General features: G+C 41.3%; 1 protein-coding gene across 1 annotated transcript; it reads right to left on the bottom strand.

Moving 5' to 3' along the window:
- Window positions 1–3206: 3206 nt before the first annotated feature.
- STIL (STIL centriolar assembly protein) lies at window positions 3207–23300 on the bottom strand. Its single transcript, XM_075710745.1, has 16 exons — window positions 23269–23300; window positions 22053–22160; window positions 20331–20446; window positions 20026–20213; window positions 18789–19036; window positions 17904–17987; window positions 17697–17783; window positions 15895–16042; window positions 14587–14696; window positions 13650–13764; window positions 11771–12829; window positions 10246–10411; window positions 9237–9462; window positions 7099–7291; window positions 6220–6473; window positions 3207–4321 (listed from the first exon to the last, which is right to left on the bottom strand). The coding sequence occupies exons 1-16, from the start codon at window positions 23298–23300 to the stop codon at window positions 3493–3495; spliced, it is 3963 nt and encodes a 1320-aa protein (XP_075566860.1). The 3' UTR covers window positions 3207–3492.
- Between the last annotated feature and the right edge of the window lie 651 nt (window positions 23301–23951).

The raw sequence follows: 23951 nt of genomic DNA, 5'->3' as shown, positions 1-23951 counted from the left end.
CCTGGGCCCGTTCCCCCGGACACCCCCAGGCTAAGCGGTCCTAAAGGCAGCGGCGGGGAGCGGTTTTCGATAGCTCGGGGGAACGGCCCGCCCGGGCAGCCGAAAATCAACGAAATCTCCACCGGAGCGGGGCGGGAAGGAGGGGGCCGGGGCTGAGCACCTCCCGGGACGCCCCCCGGTCCCTGCTGCGGGGCTGGAGCGGGGCTGCGGCCCCCGGCCGTGCGCGGAGCCCGGGGCGGGAGGGAGGAGGCGCGGCCCCGGGTGCCTGCGGGGCGATGCGGAGCGGCCGCACCTGCCGTGCGGGGCGGGGGGCGCGGGGCTCCCTATTGTCTCCCCGCCACCTGCGCGCCCTCCCGCAGGGGGAAATGCCGGAGCTGTTATTCTTCCTTTCACTCCTTCCCCTCAGCCTCCCGCTCTGGCCGCGGCCGTGGGAGAGGGTTCCACAAACCCCGGCCGCTCCCCCCGCGGCGCGGCTGGGGTCGGGGCCCGGCAGGCGGGAGCCCGCACGATGCCGGCAGCGCGCGGGGCGGCGGGGCAGGGGCGGTCACGACGCGCGGGGGAGCCCGCCGTGCCTCCCGCCAGGAAACACGACCATTTTCAAGCCGGCTCCTCTAACCAACAGGAAGCGTTAAAGATAGAACGGCCGGGGCTGGGCGGGGGAGATTAGGAAGCCGAGCATCTTCTCTGCACCGAGAGACGCGGCGGGACCATTCCCACCCGCGCCTGCCCCCCGTGGGGTGCGAGCCGTGGCCGTCGCCAAACCCACCTCGGCCCGCACGGCCGCCCCTCGCCCGGGCAAGCCCACCCCGAGCCCAGCGGGGACCCTGGCGCGGCAGGGAAGGGGGCCCTTACCCCGCCACTGCCCTGTCACGGGTGGGCTTCCCCGTCCTGCCGAGCAACCCCGTCCTCCGCGCTTTCACGAGAGGTAGCAAGCCCTGCGGTCGGGGTAAGGAGCGCCAAAATCATACAGGATAAAGAGGTCGGTGATGCTCCGAGCAGGCCCGAGCACTGTAAATATCTTCCTTTAATTACAACAAAGGATAGCTGGGAACAACAGAAGCAAAAAAGAAAACCCGACAATAAAGCCTCAAGCCGTGCTGCCCCTCCATGCGTGTCATTGCCCGAACGCGCGATCGAGCCAGCGCTTGAGTTTGGTCCCCGTTGCTCAGGGTTAACAAAGCCAGGCCCAGCTTTCCGTGTATTTTTTACTCCAAACTGCAGTAGATGCTTCAGGGAAAAAAGCCAGGCATCTTGAAATTACTCAGCACTACACTACGAAAGGAAAAGCCGCTTCAGGGAAGGGTGGTTTTTTGTTGTTTTGGTCAAGTAAATTAACGTTTCACTGGCTCAGAAGTTGCTGTCCAGGATTATATGATTTGTGTAACTTAATATAACACCACACCCTTGTCCTGAGCTGCGTGCAAGTAGTTCAGCTTTTGTTTTCAAATCGTTTCTAGCCCTCCAGCATTTGAAGAAAGTCTTTAAAATATTAACCAATACAACTGTCATCTTCCTGTGTTTCCAGACATTTTACAATAGGAAACAAAGAACAAAACCCTACAACAATAGCTCAGAGGTATGAATTGCCTCATTCATCTCACTGGAATGTTCAAAAACATTAACTATTTTTTTGACTGATTCAGCAGAAAATGTGCTGCCAGATAATAAGTTTGTGCCTGATCCAGGGGAGATTCAGGGACCGAGAAAGGTTTTATTTTTCAGCACAGCAAAGTAGCACCTTTCCTGAAAGGAAGCAAATATTCTTGTTGATGGAAGAGGCTGTGTGAGAGAAGTTCTGACACGGCTTGAAGGGAGCTGCTGCCTTCCTCTCTCTACACTGACTCTGAAATAGCAAATGGCTTATTTCACCCCTGACTCTTAATCCACAAAGGCCCAAAAGGGTGGTAGATGCTGGAAAAAGACTCTCATGTCAGTGTAATAAATTAATTAGCACCCACTCAAACACACCACGAACTAACAGCGCAGTCCTCTGGATTCGAACGGGAAAGGCCCAGGACTTCAGCGCGTGGTGTTTTAATCTCTAGTTTGACACACTTGGAGCAGGAAAGACAAGGTCAGCACCATAGGCTGAACTTCTGTTGAGACAATGCCATCATTAAAGCAAAGTTCGTTCAAGCTCCCATTAAAACATGTTGACACGCTACGGCCAGTGAGAAAACAGATGGCTTGACCGTCATTCCACACTGTCCTCCTCTCAGGAATGGTGGGAATGGGAATGAACTGCAGCTTCCAGCGCTGCTGTCTCATTTCCAAGACCAAGAGGTCAGGACAGATGTGCATTACACCACAGCCACGCTCCCGAGCCGTGTCCTCAGACGTACCCGCTGCCAAAGGCGGGCAGAGCTGTCCCAGCCTGCGCTGGGCACCTGGGCTTTCCAGCACCAGGGCATTGCTGTGGCACGTAAGACAACACACTAGCAACCACAAGAATACCTACTACACCTCAAAACTGAACAAAAGTCACAGTATTAACAGGAGTGGAATCGTTAAACAAATAACTGAATTCCTCAACTTGTGGGAATAGGGTGATAGAAAGGGGCTGTTTCATTAATAGACTGTCGTGCTTGATGACAGAGTATTTGTATGTTAATACAGAACAAAGTAAAATCAATTATTTTTGTTTACCCCACCACCCAATATTGGAATTCTTGAAGAGTTCAGTAGCAAGTAACATCCTCACACTTCCAGTTAGCCATTCTAAACAATGACTGGGAAGTGGCAAATGTCTTAAATAAAGGCTACATCAGACAACTGAAGATTTTTTTTTTTAATGGAATCTTTGACTTTTATGAGCAATATGTACTTAAATAAATAGAAAACATTAATTCAGGGGAAAAAAAAATCACAGAAGTTTAAAAAGTGCTAGTTTTTCCAATTTCCTTCCAAGATTTCATGATACAGAGAGTTATATGTGCCATTTTGGCTACATTCAAAATAATTTTATGCAAAGTAAAGCCACAGTTATACTTCCCTTTCCACCAGACACACCCCACCCCACCCCCCCCAGTAATCCAACCATTTCAGCAGATTTCTAGAAATTAGTGCTTTAGCTCTGTTACCCCTGCTCTGCCACACACAATATCGATGGCTCACAGTTGGCACAAACATGTAAAAGTCAGTGTTTTAAAAAAGGTCAACAGAAGAACATTTAAATAAGCATCATTGTTAAAAGTGTATTAAGAGTACATCTTGGGCTCAAGTTGATTCACCTTTTAGATACTTTAAAATCATGCCTCACTGTAAACAAAAGTGCACACATACTTCAATGCTGCTCAGCACTGACTCAACCAGGCATTTACAGGTGGCTATCCCCAACCTGGGCTGAAAACTCAGTTCTGCAAGTTTTACATTGCTACAACAGAGCGACCTCTTCAAAGACAGCTTAATCCTTAGTTTCCTGTAGTCTTTTACTACAGGAGAGGGGTCCCTCTCAGATTTGAAACAGTGGTTGCCAGCCATCTCGCGGGATGTTCAGAACAGCTTTGGCAACTGCCTGAGTTGTTTCACATCAAGAATGGTGCCAACAGAATTCATGCTGTTTGACTGGTTTAGCGTTTCAAGGGCAGGAGTATGCAGATTTCCAGGGAAGACCTGAACATCTCCTTCATCTTTCCTGCCAGGCTGTTCAGTGAATTCAACTCTCCCAGGAAACAATTTGGGTTTTGATTTTAAATCCCTTAAAATCTGAACTGAGTTTTCATCTGCTGGATCTGCTCTGGAAGGAAAAATTTCAGTGGTAATATTTCTTAATACGGGGCCGTTTAATTCTGGTGGAGAAGCTTTAGCAGTCAACTCTCTGCTGTGACTTTTTAGATGAATAGGAAGTCTTCCATCAATTCTTTTGGATAATTCAGTCCAGTGGTTGAAGCCATCCAACACAGGGGTACAGTTTTTGTCCAGCATGCTTTCGCCTTTGACAGCACCAGAACTGCCATCTTGAACCTGCAGTTCCTCTTCATCTTCACTACTGTCATTGCCCTGTATCAGCCCATATCTTTTCATGTACTTCTTGGTTGCAAAAGACATATTGTTTGGTGAAATTAAGCTAAGACCCACCATGCTCTTGTCCATATTTGTATGCAACAGGTCTTGGAAAGAAAAATCTGCAGGAGGATTTTGGCCTGAGTGACTAAAAGAAAGTCGAGATAACTGATTTTCACTGAGATACTTGAGTGCTATAGCGTTTGCTTCCATGCTCAGATCAACAACATTAGGAGTTAAGCCACACATGCTGACATTGGCAAATGACATATAATTTAGTCCGGAAACCACTGCTTCAGGATTTATGCAGGCCAAGATACTGAAATAAAGTATCAAAAAGTTAGTTTATTGTTACAGGAAAAGTATGCGTTTTACAATATAACCCGATAATTTCATTTTGCTTGCTGTACCGATTTCTCCCTCCTTCTGAACACCACAGCTTGATCAGGCTGCTCAGCGCCGAGATCATGTTCTGCACATACTAAAAAGCAGCTCTCCAGCTACTCACACCGACAGTACCCAGATACTGCGTTAGAGAACTGATGATAATTCCCTTCTGATTCAATACTAACCACAACCCTCATACGAAGAAGAGCCTGCCTCTAGCAGGTTTCAGAACTGGTTTTGTTTTCAAAGCAGGTTTGAGCTCTTGGTCTATTCTCACCAGTGAATGTGACATTATATGCCTCTGGCTCTAAGACTCCAGATGCTGCCATCCAACCCAAAATTTGTCTCTAGGTAGAAGATGCAAGCCCAGTGACAGAGACCAAGAACATCTCCTCTTTGCCAATGCATGCCAATTCCAGGATTTTTACAGGAACTCCGACACAGCATCTGTTTGCAGAAGCCTACAAGATTCTAGTTTTTGAAGGCATCCTTCAGTAAGGGAAACATTCCTTTGTTCTGTTGCTTGGTATGCCAATTTCTTGTATACGTTAGGTGTTTAGTTTAAAGACTGAAAGGACAAGCTCTGGTACACTGGTAGTGGTTATAAACCAGTGTTTTTAGTACCTGTGTCATATACTAGTTCATAAACCCAAACTCTCATGTTGAAAGTTAAGAGTCTTCCTATTTCACTGAGCACAGATTTTGAAGTTTGCTTAGGGACAGTAAACTCCTGGCTCAGATGAACAACCACTAATTATGCTATGGAGTTGCACTGTCGTTTCCTTCTCTGTTGAGCTACAGACCATTTCTCAGAATTGTTTATCAGTTGTGAAAGTGGCAGAAGGAAGAATCCCACCCCACTCCCCAAGCTTGAAGAAAAAACCCCCAAGAATTCCAGTTTCATCTTATGGGTTCACTTATTAACATATTATTGACATGAAAAGAACACCGACAGACTCTCCAGTTGGGAAGGTATCACAGAAATTCCAGAAAAATGCCTGATGAAATTAAAATGAAAAGGAGAGAAAAGAGCTTAGAAACTGTATGATTGGAAAAGGCTTTTGATACATAGCTGAAGAGAAGATTAATTAGGAGATGGTTAGACTTCTTTGTTTACCTAACAGTTATATACTAGTATCACGAAGACAATAAGGATGAAAGTGAAGCTGTACTAGGCAGTCAGCCTGTCCCTGTGCTACATAAGTAAATTCCTGTGTCTCAAACACCTTCTTCAGAAATTACTTCTGCTCCTTCTTCTGTTTCATCAAGGCTGTTTCCCTCCCCAGCCATTGCAGCCTCCCTGTTTCTAGTCAAAGCACTCACAATAACAAGCGATTAGGACAGAACCAGTTTTGATTATATATCAAAGCCACAATAACAAGTTCACTTATATTGGTGAAGTGAAAGACAAGGGTTAAGAAGCAGTGACAAAATATACAGCTGCTTAACACTCAGCCTCCCAAGTCCAGTGTTTCTCTGGAATACTTCAACATAGCCCAAAGGATTGAAATAACTCAAGCAGCTTGAATATTATTATTCTAGGGAATTGTGTGCTACTGCATGCATAATATTTTAAGAATCACCAGATGCTCTACCAGCTAGAGCTACTTGTGTTATATGTAAATAATCTGAGTTTTGCTAGCAGAGCTCTTAAACCTATCTGAAATACCCATAGCATGAGCCAGTGTTTCATCTGCGCAGGAAATGTGGATCAAGTTGCCAAACAAATCCCCAGCAGCAGTGAACACAGTCCCTTCTCTTTGCTCATTAAGCCAATCTTCATTTTTTATTTGATCTACAAATTACTTCTCAAAACAACCAGTATTTTACCTGGCATTGTCCACTTTGTGTGTATTTTTCTTCATTTTGCCAGGCGAGTCAATTGTCACTCCAAGACTCTTCAGCTGTTTGAGTGTAGCACTAATCACACTCTCTTTATCCACCACTCCTGTATCAGTCTCTGAAGCCATTTCTGTTGTATCATCAATATTCTGATACTTAGGACCATCATCATTAACAACTCCTGCTTTAGCAGGCAAGTGATCTTGCTCTTCCGAGGACTTTAAGAGGTGGTTTACTTGGCCCTGCAGAAAACGGGAGTTAGAGGAGAAACCACATGGACAAAAACATCATGACATGCAGGAGTTGTCAAAACCCAAAATCCTGGTTTATTCCTATGCAACTTAAAATATAACTAGATGGGTTAATAGCTTATTCTCAAAAACAAGCCAAATGCAGATTCAGTTCAGATGCAATCATGTAAACTCACAGCAGTGTAGTCAAACACTGGAATACCTTGCATTTCAAGCTCTCTGTAAGAGTCTGTTCTGAATTTAAACACATCACGTACTGATACTCTTGAAGATTAAAGTATCCGCCCTTTAAAGGGACTTGAAGGTAAAATACCATGCCATTTTAGAGGGCACTAATTGGGGAAGTCATCAACTGCCTTTATCTTTTAACTGAAGAATTATTACTTAGTAGGCAGCAGACAGTACTCCATGTATGCATGGAAGACTGAAGTACAGAATAAGCACCTAAACCTTAAAAAATTAAGAACCCCAAAGCTGGAACTTTTCTGTAGAGCACAACATGTGAACTTGAAAACCGCACGCAATTTTCATTCATGCCAATACCACATCAAAACTTCAGCAGTGTGCTGTTTTGACTGTTGCATTCAGTGCAGAACATCAAATTTAAATGCATTACCAGTAAGTCCTGGTAAAGCTTCTGATCCTCTGGTGGATGCCGAGGCAGCAACGAGGCGGGTGGCTCTGAGTTTTGCTCACTTGTTACCACCACGTGGTTGCTGGCTCCCTCTGTTGGTTCTTTCTGTAAAGACACGCTAATGCTTTCCTCCAAGGATGAACTGCGAACAAGCGCTTGCGACACGTTTCCATTTCTGAAAGAGAACACCGAGATAGCTAGACATTTCCTTGAAACAGAAAGCACAAGTATCACTACAGTTACCTTATCTTTTCATGAACACCAGAAGAAGGGAAAAATCGAGTACTGGAAATAGATCCTAATATTTCTCGGTTTGCCTTCTGTGGGAGACTTTGCTCCTTTCTGCAGTCATTTTCTTTCCAAAGTCATTTGAGGACTGAGGAAATACACCCCTCAATGTGAAACTAGAACAGCCTGACTAGCTTTTCAAAAAGGTGATTTGAAAACGGCAATGGCTTCTCTGGACTAGTCAAAACTCAGTGACACTCTATGACTTAACCTTAAAGCAGATGAAATTGAAGTTATTAACAATTTGGAGTTTGTCTTATGTTTTCAGCATTTTTATGGGCACTTAAAAGCCTTTAGGAGTAACGTATCTTCCGTATGTTCTGAAACGTAACTTATTCAAAAAGCCATTTTTTACCAAGGTGAGTAACTGATAACAAGATTCCTGTGGTAGCTTAAAAACACTTTAAAAACTTCTCAAAGACACTGTTACAAGTACACACATACACAATGCACACTGAGTATCATGAACTTAGAACAAACACCTAGTTGAAATACTTCTCAATAGCAGATGTGAAAGAGGAATCGTAACCTATCCTAAGTTTCCAGATAAAAAGGGTAAATATTCTAAAATGAGTTACAATGCAATGCTCTGCAACCCCTTCAGCTAGCTGGTGTGTGCCTCGCATAAACCTTTTGAGACCAGACATATCAAAAGTACTATCATCCTGAGGAGATCCTTAAGCGACCCTCCTCCCCCTTCCTGTTCTTCCTCAGGAGACAAGTGTAAGATAAGGTAATTTCAGAACTCAACTGATCAATTGCCTGTGTTGAAAGCGATAAGATTTAAATCACGTGACATACTAGATAGTCAATGTAGGTTATCTGTTACTGTTACACTAGCAATTATTCATCATTCCCAAAAATGTTCCCCTCCTCCTCAGAGAAATATGGGTGATGCTCTACATTCTTACTATAAGATACTTATACAGCTATTTTACAGGTTTATGAATCCAAGTTGAAGAGAACCTTAAGACGGCCAACTCCCTAAAATACAATGTTCAAAAGACCGATTTGAATCGGTAACATTTATGGTAGCAGTATATGTTTGCAGATAATACTTTAATCAAGGACTATGAATATTTAAGTTATAGCTTAATTATCATCATCTTTCCCAATATTATCTTAGAAACCTAATTTAACGGGAAGGGTATTCCCCTTCCTTTGGCTTTTTATACTTAATATTAGATCATTAAAAGTGCTAAATTGTTGAGCTATTCCCTGTGTAAAAATAACATCCATATAGATAATTAGAACTATTTTTAAAATCACTTCCCAAATTAGTCCAAGATTAGTCATTGCACTATAAAGAATCTGGGCTAAAAAATAACTAAGTTAACAGCAGTGAACCTGCATTCACTACACACAAAGTACTTAGGTGTAAAACATAGGGAAATTCAGGGAACAGTCATAAAATCATAAAACCCTCATCCTAAGACCCTCAGAATTGAAAGGGTTCTGAAGGCTGACAGGGAAAAGCCACTGTAGGAAAACAACTGACTACAGCAGCATCCCCTTTCCCCGTCAGGATTTAAGGTGAGAAAGGGAATGCTGCCAGCACTGTACATGCTTTTCCAAGTTAAAGGCTTTTGCCATCAGCTGCTGCTGATAGGTAAGCTAGCTAAACGTGCATGACCGATAAATGCAGACTCTAAAGGCAACTGTGTTTTGGCAAGCTGTACAATTCGAAGCATAATTAAAAAACAAAGAAGGGAAAGAACACAACAACTGAAGTCAGGTGACTATAATTCCTGAAAAAAATAATTATGAAAGTAGCAACTTATGAAAGGCAGTTCAGCTTATTACATGAACACAAGATATTTCTGGTTACTTACTGGAGAGTGTTCCGATTAGTTCCTTCTTCCACAAGATGAATACTATCTACAAAGCTTGGCATGTCAACCACCTTTAAGGAAGAAGCAATACTTGTATTACTTGCATCTTGTTCAGCATTAATTGAAATACTTATATCTTCCTTCGAAATCTCTTCATCCTCTTTTTTTCCTTGTGGTATGGAGTCATCTTGTTTTTCTGAGGCTGTATTCCAAAATAAGCTAGCACCTAGAAGAGAATTAGAGATTTACCCGTTTAAGGAAAGTCATTACTATCTTCTGAGACCCTTTGGCTTTGTAAAGCTAGAGGAGTCATTTCCTCTCATTCAGGGTTTTGTTTTGGTTTTTTTTTTTTCCAGCATTTTAAAAGTGATTTAAGGTTTAGAACAGCTAAAAGTTGCCAAAAAATCATTCAAGTCCTAGTTTCTTCCAAAGCATACTTGATGAAAGTAAATGGTTGTATTACAGCATTTTAATGTGTTGACCTTGAGCCAGTTTGAAAATTTCCTGTAGACTAACCACAATATTTCCATGGATTTAACAGGAACCAATACATTAATACGTAACTTTACACACACAACTGCATAATGTGCTAAAATTAAAATGAATACTGTCTCCTCTCCATGCATGACTTACAAAAAACATCAATAATGTATTTAATAGAACACCAGATGGGATAGAAGCTATCACTTTTAAAAACAGCATATTAATTCAAAAAAAGATGTGGATTTTTTCTTTCAATAAGGCACAATTTAAAATAGAAGACCTCGCTGAAGTTACTGGAAAAATAATTCTTCCAGTGATGGCAATCACTGCCATTGCAGCTCAAAGACAGAAGTAGCTCCAGCCTACACCTGCAAATAACACCTAGAGAACTTAGCTGGTGTTTGTATCTAGGTGCTTGTTTGCATACGTTCAGCATTTCCGCAAAACATTCCCTCCATGCCCAAACAAATCACAGAAACACCCAGAAAAAGTGATGCCGGTCTATTTTTAAAGAATAAAGCGTTACCTGTGCTCACAGCAATGCTCACGCTTTTACTCATGTGCAAACCTGGTGAGGACTGTGTTTCCATAGAAACAAGGTCCCCTTGCTTCGCAGGCTGCAGAGCATGGCTAGCTGCAGCTGGTTCAGAGGAACAAGCCTGACGAGCCTGTGCTTCCAATAAGCGTTGGATCTGTAACGGTTATCAGAAAGTTAAAATCTGTAGAATAAAATACAAAGTATAATAGGCAAAAGTGAATTACTAAATTTGGCTCCTCTAAGGTCTGGATTCAAATCCAGACCGCATTGCCACAGAAGTCTGATAACCTTCCAGTTCTCAGCAGCGCATGCAGCGTAAATCAGAACATCAATTTTGACACTGGCAGAGCTAGCCAAGAAGAGGTTTTAAGCATGCTGGCAGAACTACACCAAGACAACTTGAGTAAAGCCTATTTGCACTACACTTGTTGGAAGTACTCTCTGTCCCTTTCATTCATATACGAAGCCTACCAACCAATACTTAGAACCAAGCATTTATATGCCAACTGTCCCTACACCACGCTAAACCAGCTTTGTATTATTACAAAACCAAGCACTTAAATGATAAAATTAAGGTTGCCCAGGCCATCTTCACTCTAGTATTTGCATCCACCCTGTTCAAGAATTAGTTTACAGCTCCATGGAGAAATATCATAACAGGGAAGGCTGTAGTACGAAGGGGGCTTCCCCCCTCATGCACAACCCATGCTTTGAGAGCTTGATTTACATAGAGCAACTACATCTAAAGCGTATTTCAGTTGCAATTTTCCGGTTTAAGCAGGAAAAATATGTATTGTGAGCAATTGTACCAACTTTCCTATTCCTATCATTCATCACCAGCAGCAAAATTTAAACTCTGGCTCTTCAGTCCCAAATCATACCCTGCAAAATACAGGGCTAGCAGTGTAACTCAAGAGGTCGATATTTTGAATGTATATCGAAACAGAACTTAGGGAGGCAAGCAAAGCCCAATTTTTCAGCCCAGCAACAAACACCTGATGAATCCTGCCAGTGTGCTGCAAACAGACAACCGAAGTTTTCTAAGCAACAGCCTCAATAGCTCAGAAAACTGCAGGCTTGAAGGTGGGCAAAGCAACACACGAGAACATTCAGTGCTTCACCTTTATGCTTACAATAATTCCAAAGTCTACAGCCCATGCTTTTTTTTTTTTTTCCTTACTTAGACAAGCATCTATATAGCAAAGCATTTATATAGAAGGCATATTGTTTTGCAATATAAAATAGTCAGCTAAAAAAGAAACCTTCATGTTATGGAAATATGATAAAAATAAATGCAAAATCTAATCAGGAGTCAAATACTTTTCATTTGTTTTAAGGGACACCAATTAGCAGAGCTAATCAGGACCCTCCTGCACTCCCAAACTGGACCTGGTATGACAGGGTCTCTTGTTCCAACAAGCATAGACAACAGTTAATTTCATTCCTTCAGCAGGGGAACTATCAAAGCATAATCACTAAGAGGACAGAGGAAAAAGCTGTCATTTCCACAAACCTGAGCTTGAAGTAATTTGAGTTGTCTATCTTGTTCTGTAAGAACCCGGTACGCATCTGGAGATAATCCCATCATTCCGTTATCTGATCCCGCTTTAGAAGCGGGCATGTGCAGACACGGTGAGTGGGCTGCGCAAAACTGCGGACTAGAGGGGCTTGCACTTGAAGGCAGTCTTACTCCAGGCGATAAGCTATTGTCAAGAGAACAGTTTCCCATTTTCCCATGATATCCCATGCTTATAGGGCTGCTTGTGGTATATCCTGGATTGCAGCAAATATTTGGACAAATGATATTTTGATGGAGCACTGTACATGGATTCTGTTGAGCCATCTCTGATTGGATTTCCACTCCATGCTTGGGGCTCATTTTACCAATTCCTTGCCATGAGTTTATTGAATTATATTGAATGGAAGCAGCAAACTGACAGCTGCATGCACTGGCTGGACAGCAAGGTGGCACTTGAACTGGCACCTGCAGTTCTGGCAGTCTTCTGCAGCTCTGTGGTGAAAAAGTAGAGGTGTAGAGGACTGGCTGCATAACAGCAGGAACCTGCTTGGAACTGGGTATTGATGTTCTTCTAATTGGATGCTCTCCCTGCTGTGCAACTCCATCGGGATTTAATACAAGTCTTTCTGATGGCTTTCTGGGGTGATGAAGAGATGTATCTGGGGAAGGCCCACTACAAGGGGTTGAAGGAGAAGATGATCCAGAACTTTTTCTTGATTGAAGGCAAGCTTTCTTACACTGCAACTGTTGCTGTAGTAGAGGTTGCTTTCCTCTGGAAGGCCTTGAAGTCGGAATTTTCTGGTTTAAACGGTTTGGTAATTGCCTCAAAGAGGGATCCCCCGTATTAGCAGAAAAGTTTTGCTTGTCTTCAGAGTGCTGTGTAGGGTAATACGTAGATCCCAAGCACCATTTCTTTTTAATAGGCTGATGTAGCGCTGAGGGTAGACTTTTAGCATTTGAAGTCCCGATAGGCTTAGACGATTGTCCTGAATCTATGAAACTCCCATCCAAAACAAGTGACAGTTCAGGAACTGAAGGAAAGATCCTGGTAACCTGAAGGGACAATTACACAAGCAAATCTAAGATAATTTTAAAATATTGCCTTTCAGCTCTTCACATGCAGAATTTCATCAAAGAAAATGTTTTCATTTAAAATCAGTATATGACCATTACCAGTTCCAAACCAACTACACATTGAATACTCTTCTAAAGATTGGAGAATCCAGATACAGAAAAAGCAGCAAGATCTCTAGGATCATTCTTAGAAGCGAAACTGCTTTCATGCAGCATAATAGCCATGTCTACCAAGTGAATGCTCCATGTCATCCTGGAGTGCATTTCAGAGTATGGATCTTTCCCCTTCAAGAAATGGGCTACATGTTCCCTCTTGCTATTCTTAGACCCAGTAGATAGGTGCAACAGAACATATTTTATAATCCACAACTCTTACATCCTTCTAGACCTATGCTGTATGAGGGCTGCTATTTCATTGTATTTGTATATGCTTCAGTCAAAAAGAACAGACCAGCAGATTTTTATTTCATTTACCCAGAAATATGCAAGAAAGAGTTTGCTGCCTCTATCTTTGCCTCAGACACTACTGCTCTTCCATTTAACGGTAGCAAGATTCCCAAAGTAAAACCTACTATCTCTGTTCCCAAGTCCTAGCATATGCAGCAATTAAAGTGTCTATAATCCTGGAAAAAAGGCAGATTAACTAGAGCAGGAGTTGGGACTCTTGGTCCATTTCTTCAGTTCTGTTTTCCTCTGCTAGCACTTTGAGACAGAAGCTTTATACTCTCCAGTGCCCTTACAATGAGTTTTGCTGCTTTAAGTGTCACATCCAAGATACCTAGAACAATTATTTACTTACCTGTTGACTCACTGGGTGAGGACTTGGAATTGGTCTCGGGGATAAATCCTCATCTTCTACACCAGAGTCATGATCGCTTGCTGACAGCTTGCTGGGTGAACAGCCTTGGGGAGAACTAAACCCAATATAAATCAAACTAAAAATGCTTCCTTGTCAGATTTGGTAGCAGTGACGTGAATTTTCACATTTTTCACTGTGCCATCTACAGTGCAATATCAGCATCATTTTTTTCAAGCAGCAGTTTCTATACATCTCCTCCCTGGTTAGCTAGGGAGTTCACACAAACAGTTCTAAGATCAAACAGTGAAAATACAAATGCTGCTTTTGGGCAAAAAGATACTAACCCTCCCCCACGCCCTCAGAAATACACACCTTTTAAGGGACATTCAAACAGCAAAGCACTGATTTATATTAGAAAGATAGGGAGTGCTACAGTAAAGATCGTAACATTGTTTAAAGGAAAATAAAGGCCATCTTATAGAAAAAAATTTGATGGATATGTCAGCTTCTTAAAAATCCCTATGTTTCAACCTATCCAGGTCTTGCAGCTCTGAAAAGTTGGAAGGAAAAAGGAATTTTTACCAACTTAAGTAGATTTCAACTAAAGATTTGCTTCAAAGGACAGATCTCACAGAAAGCTTAATACAGTGAACTAAGCTCCATCAGTAAGGAAGCCTTTTTAGAAACATCCACTGTATAAATTACAACCACCAGCATCAAGAATAGAACTACGAATAGTTTCTCTTGGAATATGGTCAGCTTGACCATCTTACTTGAAGAATATTAACTCTAGGAATAAACAAAAGCACATTCATGTATTTTAATGCAGAATATCACTGTATGCACAGCTAAACTGACACATGGCACAGCAGAGGTAAAAAAACCTCATCCAATAAATATTTAATTTTTGCATATAAATGATATCTGAAAGATTTACCTTCTGATAGGAAGTTTCTTGCAAACTCTGCTGAAGAACTCAGTTTCTGCATTTTGGTTTTCTGCACTCAACTCAAACTGGATAGGGCTCTTGTCTGAAGGTTCAACATTCTGGAATGAGATTTTCTATATTTGTGAAGCATGAAACTTTCAACTTTTAATCACTGAGGTACTACTCCTAAAGAAATAGTTTTAAGGACGTTTATATCTGATTATTTGCTGCTTGTCCTCTACTTTCAATTCTCAATAATTTCACCACTGCAAGGAGGCAGGCAAGTTCCCTTCCTGTTTAACACTGTTCCCCCTGCTACTCTGTAAAGTAGTTGGCCTAATTATAGCCATGAGCAGATGCTTCCTTGCTGTAACTGCTTAGATACTCTTCCACAAGTCTTCACCACTATAGGAAACAGCAACTGTTCCTTATGCTGTTTCACACACCACAGCTGGGCAAGTCCTGGAGACAACAGAAGTGAGCCTCTGTTAAAAGGCTTGTCATCTTCAGAAAGCTAAGCTGTACCTAGGCTAAAGGTGGAAGGCAGCCCTGAACAGGGAAATTTAATTGGAAATAGAACAGAGTAAACAGCACAGGACACACATTACACTAGCTGCTTCTCTGCCAGAACACAAGAACATTTATTGAGCAGATTAACAATTCAACTTCAGGTTCTATACAAGCCTAGGTAAACGTGTAAGGAACTGAGATTTCCTAGAATTTCCTCAAACCTTATTAATTACTCCCAGACATTGTATCATCAAATTCTTTCAAAGAGTTACTTTGCACAAAGATTAAATTGTTCCTGCTTTTTACTGTAGCACAGCAAGAGATCTGCAGATTAGTAACCACTGAATTCCCTTTTGCATTCAACTTCAAGCAAAGCACAAGTACTTAGCTTTGCTCTCCAGAAAGTACCAATGTGCATCACCCATAGCAGTTAGATGTGTCCAGCATGCACATAACATACCAGATTAACAAATGCTACAGGAAATCAGAATCCCTGCTCATAAAGCCAAAAGGTCACTAGTAAGAAGGAACACTAATGAAGTCCAACACAGCACACTGAATTTTTAAAGACAGATTCTTAATGCTATTAGAAAAGTGAGCAGTTGCTGACTTTGGAGGTCATCTCTCAATTTGAGAGACAAACTGAATTTACAGTAATCACTGTAAAAAGGTAGCTTTATAGAGCTACATGATTTTCAAACACTGCAGTTCCATTTGGGTCACATTATAGTGACTCCTCCTTTAAGTACTTACACCGAAAGTCAAACTTTAAAGTACCGCGATGCAGTAGGAAACCAAGCCACTTACTCTGAAGAGGTGTACTGTTTCATTGCAAGTTAAGATCTGAAACCTTAGTTCAGTCTGTCCACTGCATAGAACGCACTCATAAAACTCTGGTTCCTTGTGCGTCAATGAATAAAGCACAATAAGAAAACTCCCGGATTCTGAAAAAACCCTAAAACAGAAAAAAAACCACATTGTAAAAAAACCCTGAAGAAACAGGAAGGCGGCCCTTGGTTTCTCAATATACTGAGCAAACTATCACAGTTTAGCAAACTGGTGAATCACTGCATTTTGAGTGGTACTGAGCTATAGATAGAGCAGATGGACTTGTGACTGATGCCACATGCAAGAATCAAACCCAAGTAGAGAAATGGGAATAATTTGTTTACTTTCTAGTTCAAACCTTTATGATCACTTAGTACTTAAAATTAATTCCTGGAAGACTTCAATCATAGCATAAAAGAAAACATCTGTAAAAATGATATAATGATTTTTTTTTAATAATTCAATTGAAGGTATATTATAAAGACACTTAGTGTTTCAGTTATCCCTAAACATTCCAAAAATGCTCATTAGCAAACAGATTTTTTTGAAGAAAAATTATATTGAAGTTTTTTCTACAGGTTGAGAACAGTGAGTAGCAACAGTCAATTGTTAACACAAAAGATCAAGGATAACGAAAACAACATGCATTTGTGGAAAAGGTAGTACTACTTTCAGAACAATTTTTCTTTTTATAGCACTTATAATATGATTGGTTGGGGGGAAGGAGTGCTTTTTTTTAAAATAATATATGTGATAGAGAAAGCAGCAGGAACAAGATGCTTGAAAAATGCATTCATACAGAAGTTTAAAATTATACTTACAAGTTAAGAGTTAAAAATGTACGATGCACAGATTAAGCAGTCTGCAGAGGTTAATTCTGTTTGCATGGTTCATCAAATCTGCCTAATCCACTTCCAAGATGGAATCAGTGAAAGTTAATGAGAGTCAAGCATCTAACTTGCTTATCTAATAATCTAATTGGGCTCTTATCTGTATTTGGGCATATTTAAATTGTTAAGGGGAAAAAAGTCTATTCTGTAATTAGACACATCTGTTCACCAAATGTGGTTTTATTTCATAATTTAAAAGCAAGTGTGGTCAAGCTGAAGAAATTCTTATGCGTACAGTATATTTTAAAGTTTCATTTACCTGAAGAGCAGTTTTAAACTATAAACACCTGAACTCCCTCCCAGCTTCCATGTAAATAGAACTTGGCAAATGTTACAAGTGAAAAGATGCAGAGAATGAGTAATGATTATCTACTAACACCACAATGAAAAAAAAAAAAAAAAATCAGAATGCAAAAACTATAACACCTGAATATTTAGCAGGAAGTCATAACAAGACAGTATTAGCTGCAAATCTTCAATATGTTGGTCAGATACAACCAGGGAGAAAGCTTATGTCAAAGAAAACACCCATAAGAAAAATGCAAAAACAAACCCCCCAAACCCCACCACTGTTTAAACTACTGCTGTCTGCTTCTTATTTAAACTAAAATGCAGTGGCCTTAATGACATTAATGTTTACCCTCTTCTGTCTTTGAGATATCAGCCCAGCTTTCTAACACTTCAGTCATAGAAAATTTGTGAGGCAGAAGTCAAAACCAGAAAGAACAATTAAAACAGACAGCCTTAGCTCCTATGTAACATATAAGTCACAGAATTCCCTCAATATCTCTTCAAATATCTTTGAACAGAGCCCACCTTGCCATGCATTTCTGCAGAATACGGTTTTAGGCAGCCAATGGCTTCTATGTTTTACAGATAAAAGTGACTTGCCTTTCTTGAATTGAAGAACTGAATAAGTATCGCAAGCAACAGGCCCAGACTTGAGGACTACAAATATGAGTAACTCCACTCAGCCAACTAGAAGAAGAAATACCCAATTAGAGACAGTTCCATTACCAGGTTTCCACTGTGTAAGTTTTCAAATACATCTGAAATCAATATGTGTATTAATCTGTACAAACAGAGCCAAACACTTACACTCCAACTAATGGCAGAGCATAAGCCTTGGGATCAGACTCGAGCAGCAAAAGCAATTTTCGTGTCTGGTCCATAGTAAGGTAGCTGAAAGAAAGCAGAAGTTGGGGTTTTTTACTATTTCGGAAGGCAGTCTTTCAGAAAAAAATCCTGAAGAGACAAATACAAGTTTAGAAAATACTGCAAGAAAAAATGTTTGGGGCAGGGGTGCGGAGGAAATCAAAACCATTCTTCCTCCATACTTATAGCAACTCCTCAGCTTTTCATCAATTCCCTGTGTATCAAAAAAATTATCAAGGACAAAATTTGCTTTGTATTATGGTATTCACAATAAAACCAGAAGTGCAAGTCATGCTAAATTTGAAGAGTAACTTTCAGAGACGTATTCACAAGGCGTCTCTCCAAATAAATTAACATTCAGTTGCTTCAAATTATTCCCCTGAGCTATTAGTTCACCCTACTAAATTATCAGTCAGAATGACAATTCCCCAATACCATCTTGTAAACATGATTAACAGAAAAAGCTTTGGTTCATATTCATCTGATTTTCATTCTAGAGCAAGCAGTGATACTGTTTAAAAAGCTGGATGCTGTTTATATTTATGTTAACTAGGTGTGTCCCCCTGCCCCAGTAGGAAGATCCTTCTACTGAAGTCAAAAGCAAGAACAACTCCTACTGAAGCAGTTAAGATTTTTGTGCCACCCCATTTCCTGTTTCTTATTTACAAGATTTTAAATTTTTCCAAGTCCAAGAAGTTATGTTATTTTTATGCCAGTTATTTTACTAAAAAGCAAAGCACTGGTTGAGATTTCACCTACCTACCCGCTTTAGGAAATGCAACAAACTGCCAGGCAACTCTGATAGCTTTAGCGTCACCCTTCACTCACCCACATTTGTAAGTTCCTTGAACTTGTGCAATATTCATAGGACTGTTCAAATTTCTTGCTAGGGCTGTGGGAATAATTGGGACAGACTTCACAGGGGTGTACTCCAAGATATTTGCTGCAGTAATAGAAGCCCAGTGAAAATTAAAATGTAGATTATCCAGGTTTTCTGTGAAAACAATGTGAGCTCTAACAGTGAGCAGTTTAGAAAGATCCAGTGATTCTTTACTGCATAGACTGTGCTGCAGACCCTAGAAGTAGGGAAAAGAGAAAAAAAAAGTTAAATACACTAAATTGTCTTCATATGACTACCATGATTCAAGTTGTATTACACTAGGAACTCAAATCATTCATCATAGCAACTATTGCAGTAGGCACTGTATAAAAAGCCATTAACCCAGGTATCCAAAGCTCATGGCTATACTGAATATAATGAATAATGTAAAATACACCTGAACTTAAGCTATGCATATCTTAGCATTGTTTTATGATGTATTCAAAAACCTGGGGTTACTTAAATTGTATAAAAATGAATAAAATAACAGGCACTAGAAGGCTCAAGGTAATCTGTCAAAGCTTTCTTACTTGCATTCAAGAAATTTGTATTTTGACATCTGGATGTATCGTCATGAGAAAGTTTCGATGTGAACTAAGCATTATTTGTATTATAAAATACACACAACCACAGGTAAACGCTTGCAGGAATGGAAGGTGTATTTACGAGATTATATGTCTATAGCAGAGCACAGAAGCCACAGGCACACGTTTCAGCTATAACCGCTAGCCTGCACAGACTTTATATACTTTCTTGCAAGTCACTTGCCTAGCAATACTTTATCAACAATTGTGCAAATATTGCAACTCATTCACAATAGATTTGAAAGAAAAAGCTGTTTCTTTTTGTTTAAGTAAGTTTGCTGCAATCACTGTTGTCTTGCTGGTTTTGGTGGTCAGACCAGCTGAACAACTTTGGTCAGACAGCAAGATTTTAGTCCAAGATTAAACACTGTGTGACCTTTAAACACCTGTGAAGACTAACTGATTTTAATAGTTTCCGATACACTTTTCAATGACACTCGAGCAAGTTCATTTCACATAACCAACTAAATAGCCTTGCTTCAGCCACAACTTTGCTGTGTTTGAAATTGGTGGTGGTTGGAAATCAAGCCCTGTGCATAGTCTCCTACCTAGAAGACAGTTTATTGTTTAAGAGACCCAAAAGTTGCCAAGAGCTGCCTACCTTGAAAGCCAAGCTGATATCTTCAGCACTGTGCACTATAATATTATCTGAAGAAGGTCCCCAGGCGTTAACTGTACATGGAATCAAAAAGTCTCCAGGAAGAGACGCAGTTGGAATTTTGCCTGATCCACCAGCAGCTTCTCGACCAGGATCAAATCGGTCTATTGTTAGTGTTACACCTTCCCCATCTTTAAAATAAATAAATAAATAAATAAAGTCAGAGTCCAAGAGCAACAACTCAGACTCCTTGATAATGGCTTACTCAACCAACCAATATTGTCTGTCTACCTGATGTTTAAAGTTACCTTCATCTACTGCAAGAGTCCCAAGTAAAAAACAGGAAAATAATTTCTTTTCATTCTGCTTAGCATGGCGATAGGCAAGTCGCAGGGTTTTCTCCATCATAGATAACTTTGGGTTTCTAAGAAGAGACAATAAGCAAGTTTAAGATCCAAATTATTTTTAATGCTTTTTGAAAAAGTATTTATTATATTGCAATAGCTTCCACATTGTTTTTGTCCTTTAAAAAGAAAATACACAGAAACAGCCCAAAGCCTTAAACAACAAAAAGGTAAGAATTAACAACATTGTATAAATGTCAATGGAATTTTAGTTCCTGTTCTGTGCATCACCCCAACGATTCACATTGAAGAAAGCCATATTTTAACTGGAGCAGCTCCACAGAATGCTCTGCATGATCATCTCAACAAGAATATTTTGGCTTGACTAGTCCAGCAAACCAGGATCAGAGGGGAAACAATTTTTCCTATGGAGAATAAACAGCAAGGAGAGAGAAGAGCTTTTTTCTACGGAGAATAAGTAACAAGGAGAGAAAAAAGCTTCTTCATCTGAAGGACAACATTATCACAAGAACTAGAGAAGAACACATGTGAATTATTTTAACAGAAGGTGGAAAAAGTTAGAAACACTAAGACCAAAACACTTCTAAAAAGTCTCCTAAGTTTAAAGAGTAGAATAGGCCAAAAAGCTTAACTAATTTTCATGTGGTATTCTCTCATTTTACCACGATATTTAGTGTGGACGCTTAAAGCAGCAGCAGACTGGGCTCAACGACACAGGAATGCAAGTATGGAGAAAGACTAGGCAGTTATAAAATCACTATTTAGTAAAAAAAGGTAGTAAGTTTGGAATCTAGGGCAGTAAATACATCAACATTATTTTAGCTTGAGATAGCTTATTTGATTTTGACTTGGAAAGAGGTCAAAGTTGGAAGTGAGGCTACTGGTTCAGGTGAATACTGTGATGATGGCTCATATCCTACCTGCTCAAGATTAACTAAGTGCCTCCATAAAAATAAAAGTAATTTATTTTAAACATTGTTAAAACTTGGAGGTTTTAATATTAACTCAAAGAACATCATGTGGCGAGTACAAGTGGAGGCCCCTCTGACCTGTATGTAAGTGCTGTCCACCCTTATATGCACATATCTGCATGTACTTGCTCTGGTAACTACAGTAAGATTTTTGTAATATCTATATAAAGATTACCCATTTAAGTAATAAGGATTAATTTTTACCCTCCATTGTTTTACAAGTCAGGTTCAGAATATCCTGCCCTAGAAATTCACAAGTGCTTCGGATTTGCGTCTAGACTCATTCTAAACAAAAAACATCAGAACTTTGGCATTTTAACCCAGATTCCTCAAGCAAGCAAAATGCTTAGTTTGAAGTTTTACTTGAAGCATGCTATCTGTATCCAGTTTGTCAAAAATATTTCTTTCTCTGTAAATATTTAGAGACAAGGAAAAACATGTTAAAGAAAACTGCAAATATGCAGTTACTTTTACACCTTTCCATATGGGAAGGAAACCGAAAGAAACTGTGTTACTTTAGACATAGGCATCTCCAACCCACTTGACTGCGTTATACCACAGAATGAACACACCGGTTGTTTCTTTTTCCTTTGTGCCTTGTCATACACTAGACTCAAAAGATAAAATAAGGCTTTGAATCATATAATTCTTAATTTATTTTAACCTTTAGCTGCTTAAAAAAGGTTATTCATACCTGTAATAGGTAATATGTGAGCCAATTACATCACCCATAGGGACTGGGTCCCAAAGTGCACACTTTGACAGAGGAAAACTGAAAGGGACCATCCTTTCGGGAACAAATCTGGGAAGAAGATCACAGAAATAAGAAAGGAAAATGGATTAAGTTTAGCACTTCCAAACAGCATTTATAAGAAGGAACAGAGGAGTAACACTGTAAGAAAAACAACATATAGGATACATAGCTGTTGGTACTTTTTTTGTTTCAAGTTCAGGCCAATGAAGCAGAAACTTTGTCCTAGGAAGTTGGCAAGGATATGAACTACAAAGTCAACACAAAACTTTGATTTTCCACCTGACAGTTCCTTTGTGTAATCTTGGAAGACATGTAGGCCAAAATACACGTTTGCAGACAAAGCTCAAGAAAAAGCTGCTCTGGATATATTGTAGGAAAGGAAAAGTTTATCAGTCATTAGAAACTCCCACAACATAACAGAAAATCTTGACTTAGCAAACGTTAACATTAGATCAGCTTCCAAAAACCCTGTTTTAGTCACTTTAAAAAATCAGCATTCAATCCACTTAAGCTTTGAAGACTTCTGAAATAAAGCCTTGGCTTAATACAAATAATACAGTGCAAAATTTGCAATCAGGCTTCAAAGAGGCCTGAAGAAATTAGTATGTAATTATGTAAATTTATTTACACAAGCAGGATTACATTTTTTTTAAGAGTTGCCTAAACCAAGTATATTAAGTCAAATACAAAACATTTGACAGTCCACATCATTTGGCAAATAGCTCAACACTTTTTAACAAATAAACAAGAACTTCCTTTGTAGGTATCTGAAGCATCAAACTTTGCCAAGGTGCTTTCTTTGCATTTCCTCAAGTTCCCACGCAAGAACTTTCTCTATTCTAAAGGCAGCCCTCTAAGCAACTCACCTAACTCTCACGTTTCCAGCGACAGTTAACTGATTCCCATTAAAAGCTAAAAACCCACCAAATTAAGTCCTAATTTAGGCTTGTAAGAGGGGAAACTTTTTTAAAGCTCCACTGTTTTCACCAGGTTTTGGCAAGCACGGATCAGAAACACACCCCTACAGCTCTCCACAGCCGGAGCCGCACTGGCAGAGCGGCATCGGGCCCAGCGTATGCCCCGAAGGGCTGGGGGCGATGCACCACCTTCCCCCCCTCGCGAAGAAGGGTACGGCGGACCCTCCCAGAGCGGTTACCTCAGATCCAGGCCGGGCAGAACAGGGTCCATGCGGGACGCCCGCAGCTCTGCGCTCTCCTCTTCTCCCTGCCGTGGGGCGCCGGCGTGGGGCAGCGCCCAGGCGCGGGGCCTGCCCGCCACAGCCCCTCCCTCAGCCAGGCGCCAGCGGGGGCCTGCCAGCCTCCCGTGAGGCAGGAGGAGAGCGGCCAGTGACGCCCCCTCCCCAAGGCCTAACAACGGCCGCACTCCCTGCAGGGAAGCACCAGGAACCGCCTCGCCTCCCGCCGCTGCGTCCGCGGCTGGACCGGACCCGTCCCGCCCCGCTCCGGCGCCTTCCTCAGACCACGAACGACCCTTCGTTCCCCGCCGCCAAGGCCGCCAGCCAATCAGAAGGCAAAACCGGCCGCCCTCCCGCCCCCACTGCCCGCTCCGACCCAATCGGCACGCGGTAGCGAACAGGTCGCTCGACCAATCAAAGCGCACCCCGGGGAACCAACCGCCAGCGCGCGCGCAGGGGATTTAAAAACACCAGCGGTCTGATAAACGGTCAGCGGGAGGGCGGGGAGCGCGCAGGCGCAGTGCGGCGCGGTTGCCATAGCAGCGCGCGGCGCCACCACCTCCGGGCGCCACCGTCGCCGGGCCGGGCCGGCGTTTCAAAACAAACCGCCACAACCGTCCCGCCTGCCCGGTCCTGCTGGAGCC

Source organism: Pelecanus crispus, chromosome 5 (genome assembly GCF_030463565.1).
Source record: "Pelecanus crispus isolate bPelCri1 chromosome 5, bPelCri1.pri, whole genome shotgun sequence".
Taxonomy (NCBI): Eukaryota; Metazoa; Chordata; class Aves; order Pelecaniformes; family Pelecanidae; genus Pelecanus; species Pelecanus crispus.
The sequence above is the reverse complement of the archived record's forward strand: the minus strand, read 5'-3'. Positions and strand labels throughout refer to the sequence as shown.